The sequence below is a fragment of the Halichoeres trimaculatus genome, unplaced genomic scaffold (assembly GCF_033239565.1).
Source record: "Halichoeres trimaculatus isolate MK-OKI-2021-1 unplaced genomic scaffold, fHalTri1.1 fHalTri1_scaffold_21, whole genome shotgun sequence".
Classification (NCBI taxonomy): domain Eukaryota; kingdom Metazoa; phylum Chordata; class Actinopteri; order Labriformes; family Labridae; genus Halichoeres; species Halichoeres trimaculatus.
The window spans coordinates 15,836,625-15,848,640 of NW_027437199.1; the positions used below are offsets into that span (position 1 = coordinate 15,836,625).

The window sequence follows — 12,016 nt, forward strand, 5'->3', positions numbered from 1 at the left end:
CTTTGATTTTGACAGACACAAACATTCTGTAAAACATTCTGTTTTACTTTACACTTGGGTGGTCCAATTGGGAATAAATCCCCTAACCCTGACAGTGTTCACACCACATACTTCCCACTGAGCTATACAAGACCACAAACACAGCCACAGGGGGGTTGCACAGCTGTCACTTTCAGCCGGGGTGTAAGCGAGTGAGTTGAGCCCATAAAAACATGTTGTCCGTGATCAGAGCTCAGAAATCACACAGAACTGACAAGTGTAACCCCAGCCCTTGGCTTTGTCCTGCGATTGGGAGCACAAGACTGACATATTCAGATTGACTGTCTGAGCTGATCTGTGAGTGACGCTGAAGAGATTTCAGTCACAAAGGCAGCTTTGTGTGAGATTTCACCTTTAGGTTAGCATCGTGTTCAAACGGTGAATGTAGATTGTTCTGTGTCTGCCCAAGCACCTGAACACATCTAGAAAGAAACACTTTTGGATAAGATCAACTTAAAAGTTCAAAAAATAAAAGAAAAAAAATACTATTCACTGTGATGAAAACCTAATTCACTATATACACTGACCTTAAAACCTTCAGAAAACATATTCATGGATGAAAAGAACAGTTTGCTTACAAGAAAACGGTCAACATGTGAGATCTTTAGTCCTTCAATTAATTGTATGCCCTTTTCCTTATTCACACATTCTGACTCAAAGGGTTGGAAACCTCTGAAACATGTAAGTGTTTCGTCATTGTGGGCCACATAATTAGAGTGCAACATCTGAAAAAAGAGAGTCTTTGCTGCTTTACAGCTTTCTTGTTTACTTTAAGTGCACCAGGATTCAACTGCAAATGTCATCACGTATATATTAGATAATAAAAGATGGCTCATTCATTTAACAAAGAACAAATCTTAGTGGGGTACTTCCTGCGTGTTTTGAGCAAATTTAAGGGCTCGGCCTGTTGTGCCTTAAGTAGTCATGGGTTTAGTCAGATTTTTTTTCTTCTTTTCAAAGAGATGGGGGACAAAGGAAAGTCACACATAGTGTAAAACAAAAATGAAAAAAACGCATCTGTTCACTAAATTTTTAAGGAGGATAAGGCCATGTCCACACATAGCCAGATATTTGGGAAACCACATATATGTTGATACGTTTATGCCTGTGGGCAACATGAAACCACAGTTTTACGTCACTGAAAACGATGTTTTCCGAAAACTCCATCCAAAGTGAAGATTTTGGAAAACTCAGGTTTTGTGGTTTCAGGTAGACGCTGGAAAACAGATTTTTTGGTTCTCAACCAACACAGCTGGATAACAGGGTTTCATCCTGATTGGATGGTACGGGTTGTACATCTGAAAAACACTGCCAAATGTGTGTGTGTAGGAGGGTTTTTTTGTTTTTGAAAATACCCAGCCACATGTGGACCATAGACTGTATAATTAATGAACGTAGTTTCCCCGACGTCACCCGTCTGTTTCTGGAACATAAAATGAAGCATATCAGCTGTCGCAGCCATGTTGGAAGCAGCAAGGGCTTCGCGTACAGCTTTAGGCCGCCTGTTGGTCATGTGACCTGAGCTGTGCCTCTGATTGGGCGAGCTCACAATCCTAATATCCTCTGAAAGGCCTAGTAAGAAAAAAAAATCACCCCCGTACAGAGTGTGCTGATAGTGAAACTAGCGACTCAGACAGGAGACATTTTTTAAACCAGGCTGTAAATAGGTTAATTTCTGCTTTGAAAACAGCTTTTTTGGCTTGGTGTGTATGTGACTTCTGGTACTTCCAGAGCCAGCTTCAAGTGGACACTCGAGAAACAGCAGGTTGTAGCACTTCCGCATTGTCTCATAATCTTAGACCAGAGGTTGCCGCTTGGTGTGGACAAGACCTGAGTCAAACTTTAATACCTCTTTTTAGCATACCCAGAGTAACTGGCACCACTGTTTGGTAAACTACTCTATGACTTAGGATGTTGAAGTAGTGCCTTTATTTTCATTCTGAAAGCAGATTTTTTTGCCCGACAGACCGCTTCCTGATGCGATTGTTACATCTGATTTTCTCTTGTGTTGCTGTTTGCGGCACGTTGAGGTTTGTAACACCAACCTGAACTCTGGCACTGACTGGTTTACCATGAAATTACACTCTACCTTTGGCCAGTCATCATAACTTATGTGTCTGTCTCCCCTCTTCTTCACCAGAGAAGGACAATCAGGAAAAAAAAAAAAGACGGCTCCCATTTGCAGCTCCTGTCCTGAGCCAAGTAGGAAACAGCTGTTAGATATCAGTGCTTAATAAAGCGCCACATTTCATGCTTGGTAACAGTTACAACAAGGTTGTAACGTTTGAAGTAGAAATTAATCAGATTACCTGTTACTGGAGAACAATACTGCCTTTAATGGTGGTGTTTTTTATAATTCTTTTTTAAATATAATATCGCTGTTAATCCCAACACTGACTGGCCCTGACCACCGCAGACTTCTCAGACTCTCATACAAACACACACATGACTAAACCTCAAATTCTCACACTCTCATCCACCTGGGCTTTGGGCCCCCCTCCCCCAGGGGGGTTAAGAGCCTGCCTGGGTGTACCCTGAATCATATGTCTGACACACATTAACCTCAAATGTAGAACTCAGCCACGGCACAGACAGCATTTGGCCATATCATAAAATATCACACACATAAATATCTCGGACTGACTCTGCACTGACACACTTTCCCCAGAACATCTTTTACTGGGGAATGATGGGAAAATATGGGTTAAAGGTTAGGCAGAGTGTGTGTAATAGATTTGCACCTGTCAGCCAAACGTGCTGCCCCATATGCTCCACACTTGAGGGAGAATAGAAAAGCTGTGTAATTCTATCATGGAGAACGGACCCCGCTGTCCTCACTGATTTCATTATTACTCGCATTTTGTGTGTGCATGTGTGTGTGTGTGTGTGTGTGAGACTGAGAATAATGTCCTCTGTGCTGTTATCAGTGTTTCAATCTAGCCGTCCATATGTTCGACTGTGTTCAGACTCACTCAATCTCCAGTTGAACGGCTTTGTCCACCTTGCAATTGGATTTGTGTTGTTGTTGTTGTTGTTTTTTCCTTTATCCAGCAGGGAGGGATGAGAGGACACAACAAGTGAAAAAAAACCCATCTCACTAGCAGATTTCTTCCTCACAATCCTCCCCAGAAAAACACACATGCAAAATCTCTCTCACACACACAGTCGCACGTCGAGATTAAGGCTTGTCACAAAGAAACGGATTTGCCCGGGCTAACACAAGTACAGATGTCTCAATGTGGATGGATTTCCTTTGGGATCGTCTCTGCACCCTCATTTGATAAGGAGGTGTTTTCTGTCGCTGAGACGAGACATGACAGTTTGCTCAAGCCTGAGGTCGCCACAGCAACACGGTGTTTTTGTTGGAGGTGCAAAAAGTAAACCCATTTGGCCTCAACACACATAAACAGACAGAGAAATGGAAAGCAATAGGTTGTAGAATAGAGAAGCTGATAAACAGCCAAGCTGCATTCAGGAGTGTAATAAAACACCAATGTTATTTTGACATATGGGCACTTGAACTACACTCATAACACAGGAGTATACTAGACGATACACATACATGTGATAAAGCTTGGCTTTTCTTACTTTACAAGCCTTCCACACACCTTAGACATTTTTTTCATTTTAAGAACTTGATAAAAAACAATAACAGTAAGATTCTTTTAAAGCCAGGGAAACTCAAGCCAAAGCAGCAGATGCTGATGCTTTTTGACTTATAACCTGAATTCCCACAATTCCAAGTAGTAAGAATAATGTGTAAAAATGTTTATCAAGACAGAATTCAATGAAAATCTATCCAATTCTTTATTTCATTGAAAAAGTAAACACAAAAAATAAAAAATAAAAAAAAAATAGAAAACTTACATTTTTCAAGAAAATATGTATAGTCTCATTGCCAAGGGACTGCAGATGTAAACTAGCTTTAAGCTAACTCTGGTTCAATGCATCAAATGGTAACATTTATGTTGAATATTGTACATGGTCCCTTCATAAATAAATTAAATAAATATAAATGAATAAATAAATTTAAAAAATTGCAAACATGATGCTTGATGTTTATCTAAAAAAAAAGTTGGCACAGGGGTCAACAAAAATCTAAAAAGGTTAATTACATGAATAAATAAATTAAATTAAATTAAAGTAAAAAAAAATGGGAAACATCACTCAACTAGTTATGATATTATGTTACATGTTCATGATTTTGTGAGAGATGGCAAGCAAATTGAACAAGCAAGTGTTGGTGCAATGGTAGCTAGTGGGAAATAGTGAAGAATTCACGAATTTTTATCATTATTTGGAGTAATTATTTTCTTTTTATTTTGGAAATATCCTTTAAGATGAGTCATCTTGAGGAGGTCCTCAAAAAAACATCAGGTCTAAAACCAATTCCAGATTGAAACCTGCATGACTCTGAAGTGGACATCCCTACATGGGTTCAAAATCACTTCCAAAAGTCGTCATTCGTTCACAAACTCCTTTCATAAGATGGACTTTAGCAAAGAGAAGACCGTCCTGTGGTCCGATGAATCAAAATTTGGGGGGGGGGAACAGTAGAATTTACCAAATTTCTTCCTGTTATGGCATATTAAATGAAACCAATCCATTTTGTAGCACCTGGATGAGTTCTTCCTGAAAACCATCTTTGACAAAAGGCGAACGTAGAAGAAGTACTCTGTGAGGATATATGGCCTGCTGTTGATCACATTGTGTAAACTAAACGCGTCAAAAAGAAAAGGACCAACAGAAAAACTGCAAAGCTTTGAGTAGAGTGCAGTTCTTAGAAAATCGTATTAATGTCTCAGTGATTTAAAGCTCTTTCTATGTTAAAAACATCCTCCATAGAAATCAACAGAGGAGCACTTATAGTCAATGGGAGCTTAACACAGAATCCTCCACTGGCTGTTTTCAAGGCAATGCTTTGGAGGCTTTGCAAAGCACAAGTTTGGCATTTAGTGTCTTAATCTGGGGAGATGAGTGTGACATTGTGCATTAGAGCATGTTAATCTGGTTCCCTATTGACCCTTGATATCATTGATACCATCCATATCACACAAATGGACTGAAGAGGACTAAAAGAGCTCACAAAGAGGACATGAAAACGTGCTTATCTGGGAAAGAGATGGAGAACAGCGAGGAAGGTGAAAAGGCAGAGCTTCCAGAGAGGTATTTAGAGAGATGATCAGTTAAAAGGATCAACAGAGAGGAAGAGATATGAGGAGGATGAAGGTAAGAGGAGGAGAAAAGAGTGGATGTGAGTGAGAGATTAAATGTGTGTGTGGCGTGGTATAAAGAGGGTCAATGGTGTGGGTCAGGCATCATATGGAGAGGCAGATGTTGGAACATATTGTCCTGGATTACCGCGCTGTACACCGGAGAGATGGACTGACGAACAACAGACAGGCAGTCAGAGGGAGGAAGAGGGGTGGGGGGAGAGGAAAACAGAGACGGATGACAGAAGGTAACTGAGAGAACAATCAAGAAGCTCTTTTCACCATGAAGCCTTATCTGAAGGGGAGACGGAGAATTGCTTCAGGTTTAATAACATCTCCTTAAAGGTTTCTTGGAGTTGCTAGGAAATGTCATTTAGTGATAGGAGCATGGGCTCAATGTGAAATCAATAGGCAGTAAAGATAGGTGGCTATCATTAGGCAAATTCTACCAAATTATCGTCGCCAGTTTCCAAACAGATAATGAGTAAAGGAAAAAGGCTTTACCTGTCTATATAATCCTTACTGATTGTTGAAGTAGGAGCCTGGGTTTTCCTATAAACTGGGAAGAAATTTCAAAAAACAGTAGTTTATTGTTGAGGCACTAGCACTTTAGAGGAGTAATGATGTTTTCAGCTGTCTGACAGAGAAAATAACCCAAATACTTGAGAAGTCTGTCATTGTCAGAGAATGCCTCTTTTGTTGTGTTTGTTTGTCCTTGATGCAGAGCCATAAAGGTATGAAAAAGGCATTGTAGTGAAGTAAATAAACTTCTTCTTCTTTGTAATTTATTACTTAGTTCAATTATGAATGACTTTCAAGTCCTTAAAAGAGAATAGACGCTGAAAAACGGGGTAAGAGAGTTACAGCTTAAAAAGAGTTGTTGAGTCTGGATGAAGTATTCATTTCAAACACTTCTGATAGTTCGTGCGTTTCGTGGCCTTAAGCTCGATGAAAACAAAGCATCAAGAAACAAGTCGGGAAGACAGGAAGTCAGACAGACAGATGGACAAGAATCCATTCAGGCTTATACAGACATACTGAGTATCAATGAAAACAATAGGGCTCAGAAGTGCAGCTAACTCTCACAACAAAGCCCAGGCGAGCTGCTAATCTGACTAAAGCTGCAGATTATTGACCACGACACACACACACACATCCATGGATCCCCCCCTGCTAGGATGACAAGAGAAACAGCAGGGCGAGGAGACTTGACACATCCTGGTGTGTGTACTTGAGTCCACACACAAACACAGGCACTGTCAATAGCTCTAATACCAAACAATCACCCTCACTCAGAAGAACATCGACAGTCACACACCACCTTTCACCTCTTGTCAATAGAGCTCAGGCTGCACATGCTCACACACAAACGCTGATAAAAGACACTGAAAGGGGGTGTCGTGAGACAAGCATCCGCTGACCACTGGTCCCCCTCATGTGCACACACACACACACACACACACACAAACATGGAGATGTGTCAGCGCTGGCCTCACAAGGGATTAAGCACTGAGAGATTCAGTCAGACACAGACAGCTCAGCAGAACGCTCGGCTTCAGAGTGACTTTTCAAATTCTCATTTCAAGTCTCATCCTGCAACTGCGACTGCAATCCCCCCCCCCAGCCCCCCAGCCCCTCAACCCCTCAACCCCTCCTTCATTTATTGTGTGTCTGCGCCCAAGTGTGTGTTTGTGTTGTGTATGTGTGTGTTCGCTCCCCTAGTCTCCCCAGGGGGCTTTGCGCTGTCACTTCCTGTTTGTTGACATGCATGTCGTTGTGGCAACGCTCTGGGCGCGCTCCACAGTGCTTCTGCCCTCTGTACTGCGTATGTGTGTTTTTGTGTGTGTGTGTGTGTGTGTGTGTGTGTGTATGCGACAGAGAGAAAGAGAGAGCATGCATGTGTGTGTGTGTGTGTGTGTGTGTGTGTGTGTGTGTGTGTGTGTGTGTGTGTGTGTGTGTGTGTGTGTGTGTGTGTGTGTGTGTGTGTGTGTGTGTGTGTGTGTGTGTGTGTGTCATTGCAGGCCGGCCCATTGAGTAGCCTTTGAGTGACGGGAGCTGGCCTTGTAATGGAACTCAATTCACTCTGCAAATAAAGAGGCCTTTAAACCACTGGTCCGAATATGTCAGGACACACACACTCACTTACACACACACACACACACACACACACACACACACACACACACTGCCTGTGGTCCACTCGCTAGGGGGTTTGGCTGGTAGGGAAGGGTGCAGGGTGGGAGGTGGAGGGGGGTGTTCATGCTTGACTGCACCACCCCTCCATACACAAACACACATACACACACATGCACACACACTCCCCTCCACCAGGAGTCACAGTGCAGCTAATTGAAGAGAAATGAGCGAGTGGGGGCTGATCTGATCTCAGCAAGCTGGTCCTCCACACCGCGTCCGTGTGGCTCACCAGAGCGTGACCGATCTCCCACTGATTTCCACAGCAGCAGCGGCAGCGACAGCAGCAGCAGCAGGAGTAGGACACCCCTGAGACTGTACCTCAGTTATCGTTGGTTCCTTCGCTCTATAACTGGAGCATATGCTGACAATTTAGGCATGTGTTTCTTTCCAAAATCCAAGCGTTACCAAACACACACTTGATTCACACAATTCATCTGATGAAGACAAGCAGCACCAAAGCTGAACTGTAAGGATCTGTTTTTGATATAGCTCAGCATCAAGGACCAAGCAGGCAGCAACCTCCAGTCTAGAGTATGAGGCAACAAGGGAATAGAATAGAATAGAATAGAATAGAATAGAATAGAATAGAATAGAATAGAATAGAATTGCCATTTCAGAGGTACCAGACAGAACATTGGGATTTTTGTGCGATTCTACTTGAGTCAGCTCTACAAAAAAAAAGTTAAAAGTTAAAGTATATATAAAATCAGATAAAATCTGAGCGTCAGAAATAAATAGCGTGGAGTTTGTCCCATCAGAGGAACAGCTCAGTTGATTGGCAGGTGGTCACCTTTTAGCTGTAGAGGTCTTTGCACACCGAGTCCGTCTTTTTCAAACGCATTTTTTTGATCCGTAGTCCAAAACAAAAACGTAACGCACAGACAACTTGCTCAGTGAATCCAATGCGTTTCTTTTGGTATTGATTGCAAAAATTAACAGTTGGGGTAAAATGGAATCATCAAGCAATTGATCCTGAACAGCGGCTGTCAGTATGTTTGAGGTATGCAGACACACAGTAGCACACGTATTCACAAGTCTTCATTCATCATCTCAACATTGCCAAAAGTGTGTGGAGAAAATATGTCAGAAAATGTGAAAATGTGATTTTGTAAGTAGCCTACAGTGTCTCTGAACAGTCAAAATACCCAGGAAACAAGCTGGGCGGATGCGAATTGACACAAAAAATCGAACCTTTTCCGAAAAAATTAACGATGAGTTTTTTTGTAATGTGTGTCAATTTCCAGCAAAAAAAACGGACTCAGAGAGCAAAGACCTCAAGTGTGGAGGGTCAAAGCCTGCCCTCTTTCTAATATGGCCCCTGTCGACAGTTTGCTTCAAAACTCTGTTTCAGAAACTGATGGGTGATGTCACTAAGACTATGTCCATTTATTATACACTCTATAGGACCAAGAAGCCTCAAAATGTTAGCGCCTGTTTGGCTCTGTAGTCCAGTTGAAGCAGACAGCCCAGGCTTTATAACAACTTCATGCTCCTGTCAGTTCTTGTCTTCCTCTTCAGTTTGCAACTCTTTACTGTCCTGTCTCTGAAATAAAAGCAGAGAATCCCAGAAGTGAAACTTCTTGAGGCTGAAAACTAATCAGATCTTCTGGATTAAGGCCCGGAACAGTCACAGGACAGCGCTGAGTTGTTTAAACCTTCATCATAACCTTAGTTACACTGTTGGTCGAAGCATATATGCTATTTCCTGAATGCTAAAGCACCCAGTTCATGTTACTGTTTGCCATCATCAAAGCTTTCTACCATCCTGTTTTGATTTATTGCCTCAGAATACAGTTCATCTTCTGGAAATGAAAGTTATCTAACCTTAAATAAAGTGAAAGTTTTGGAATTCTTTTGAAGTGATACAAAAGGAGAAAAACTCAAGAATCAGAGCTGCAGTGAACAGTGAATATTGTTGTTGCCACATGTGAGTGACAGTCAGAGGGAGATTTTTTCACATTCAAATCTGAGTTTCTTCCTAATAGTTCTTCTTTGTTGAGTTTGTGCGCTGCCAGTAAGAATGCCTCCTTTTTTTTCTTGTTTGTACAAAAAGAGATAAATGTCTTTATATAAGATAGCAGAGGAGCAGGAGCTAATGTGGCTGTCAGGAGAGATAGAGACACGTACAAACAGACAGAGATAGAAAGAGCATTGACAGCATCTCTCTCTAGTCCATTTGCATAAACCAGCCTTTGTTTGACGCCAGTGGCCGGCAGCCAAGCGCCAACAGAAGGACGGAAGTTAAACTAAAAAAAAAAAGCGCTCTTCTTCCAGAAAAAAATCTTCCACCAGAAATAAATAATAACAATTATAACTTAAAAAAAAACAACACATCAGTTACTTCTTGCTGAACAACAGTTCTTTTGCTCTTTAGAAGACGAAATAACAATTCGGAGAAAACAAAACAGCCTCTCGGAGACTGGTATTAGCCGACTTGAAAGTAATTGAGCTTTGCAGGATGATTTTGAGGAGGAAGATAGAGACAGAAAGAAGTGTTTATGAATAATGAAGCCTCTTCCAAGTTATGAATATTATGCTGTGTCTGTTTCTGTGAAAATACAGGCCAGAGACTGTTTTGTGTGATACAATGGTATTGCATAAATATTCCCAAGTATGTTCACACCATAGCAGCTCAAGACATAATGCTTTTATTTAATTGGAAATTAATTGAATACATAAATAAGAATAGGAAAAACCCAGTTCCTTTTTTTGTTTGCCAGAGCAGTTATTGAAACAATTTCTCTTCATTCTGAGCAAAATTATAACATTGTTTTTTTTTTTTTTTTGCATCTGTTGTCAGGATGCAATAAACACTGCAGAGGCAAAAGACACTTCTGGCATGTCCCATCTGGCTGCGCAGATTTCCCTCTCTGTCCGTCTGTCTGTCTATGCCTCTGTCTCTCTTTTTCACCTTGAGATAGTGCCGGGCTCTCCGGCCTGACCTCGATACCCGGAATGTTTTCCCTTTCTCCCACGATGCACCTGGAGGGGACATGGCCATCTCTGGGCCTGTCAGAGAGGCTGTTAGCGCTTCTCCCATGGGGTGAGGGGGGGTTGACAGTAGAGATGTCCCTCTCTATCCCTCTCTGTCACACAAACAGAGGCCGGGCCACTAATGGCCTCTTCTTCCAGAGCTTTTTAGCCGCCGTCTTCTTTTTTGTTTGTGTGCTCTCGAGTATTCATTTATTCATGTTGCCCTTTTCTTCTCCTCTTTCGCCCCCCCCCTCTTTTTTCTTTCTCTTTTCTTTCTACTCACAACTCAACACCTGTCTGTCTGTCTCTGTCTTCTCTCTTTCTCTACCTGTCTGTCTGACCTTGCAGCAGTTGTACGCGGCTCAGCTGGCGGCCATGCAGGTTTCCCCGGGCGCTAAGCAGCACGGAGGGAGCCTGCCTCCCCAAGCCAACCTGGGTACACACTCCCCACCCACCAACACACACTCTCAGAGCGACAAGGGCCGCAGCTCCCCGCCACCGAACAAGACCAAGGTAAGAGAAGAGTGAGGGCCCTGAAGGTGTGTGTGTTTGGATGTTGAATACTAGGAAAGCCAGAGGATTCAGGGACTAAGCGTCTAGTCACAAGCGTGGCTGGAAAATATGACTTAGATTTATCTTAAAACTCAAAGTTACTGAAAAAATGAGACAAAATGATTTTGAGGCCGAATCTTTGTATAAAACTCATCTAGCTTCACTGACTAATTCTTTTATGGTTTTTGAAAGCGAAGGAGTTCACACCTGCAATGAAATCAGCGTGTTAAACCTCCCTAATTGTTTTTTTGTCTCTTATTTCTTTAAAGTCTTGACGCATGTGGGTTTTCTTTTTAATAAAGTAACTTCTTTTCAATGACGCGTGTATTGTACCTTATGTACTTGAAAAGAACTCCTACTGTCTACCTGTACACACTCCGGCTTTTCTTGTATTACAACAGAAACTGAGTGAGTGGATGTTTGCCTGGAGGAGACTGAGTTTCACTGCAGTGCATGAGCTGAAGATGTGTGTTCAAGCTTGTTTGAAGTCTCTTTCACATCCTGAGTGTTTTCAATCACAAGTGTCCCAACCAACAATCTGTTCTCCGTACTAACGCTCCATCTCGGTTCAAACTTGATCCCCGACAACACTCACGACCACCTCCACAAACAGCTCAACTTTATCACAAAACTCCAGCTGGTGTAGGGCTGCGTCGGATATGGGGATGTAGTGCTGTTTGTGCTGTTTTCTCGGCTGGCTGCACAATAGAAGCGAAAGGATGCCCTGTGTCCATCCAAGTGGAATTCTATGAATATCTGGTCAGGCGTTGGGACCCCAGCAAACTCCCCTCATACACACACATAAACATACACACAGGACCCTGATGCTCCCTGACAACCTCTGTCCACCAAAGGACCCCCCACAGTTGAAGTGGACAGTCACAAGTCAACAAACACAAACGCTCCGACATAGTATCAGACTTGAGTAGGACAACACTATCAAAGTCCCACAGAGTTGGAGGTCTGATTCGTGCTAATCCCACATTTTAACACATAAATCAGTTTCTCAACTTCTTTCCTCTTTTTCTTTTTCTATACTTCTC

At 42.2% G+C, this 12,016-nt stretch overlaps 1 protein-coding gene across 9 annotated transcripts in view; it reads left to right on the top strand.

Moving 5' to 3' along the window:
• Positions 1–12,016, top strand: part of sox5 (SRY-box transcription factor 5) — a 111,106-nt gene that overhangs the window by 76,226 nt on the left and 22,864 nt on the right. For all 9 annotated transcript variants that reach the window (XM_074698088.1, XM_074698083.1, XM_074698084.1 and 6 more), the window contains one exon: positions 10,770–10,934. In XM_074698088.1, the coding sequence (XP_074554189.1) occupies positions 10,770–10,934 (165 nt within the window). The remainder of the gene's footprint in view (positions 1–10,769; positions 10,935–12,016) is intronic.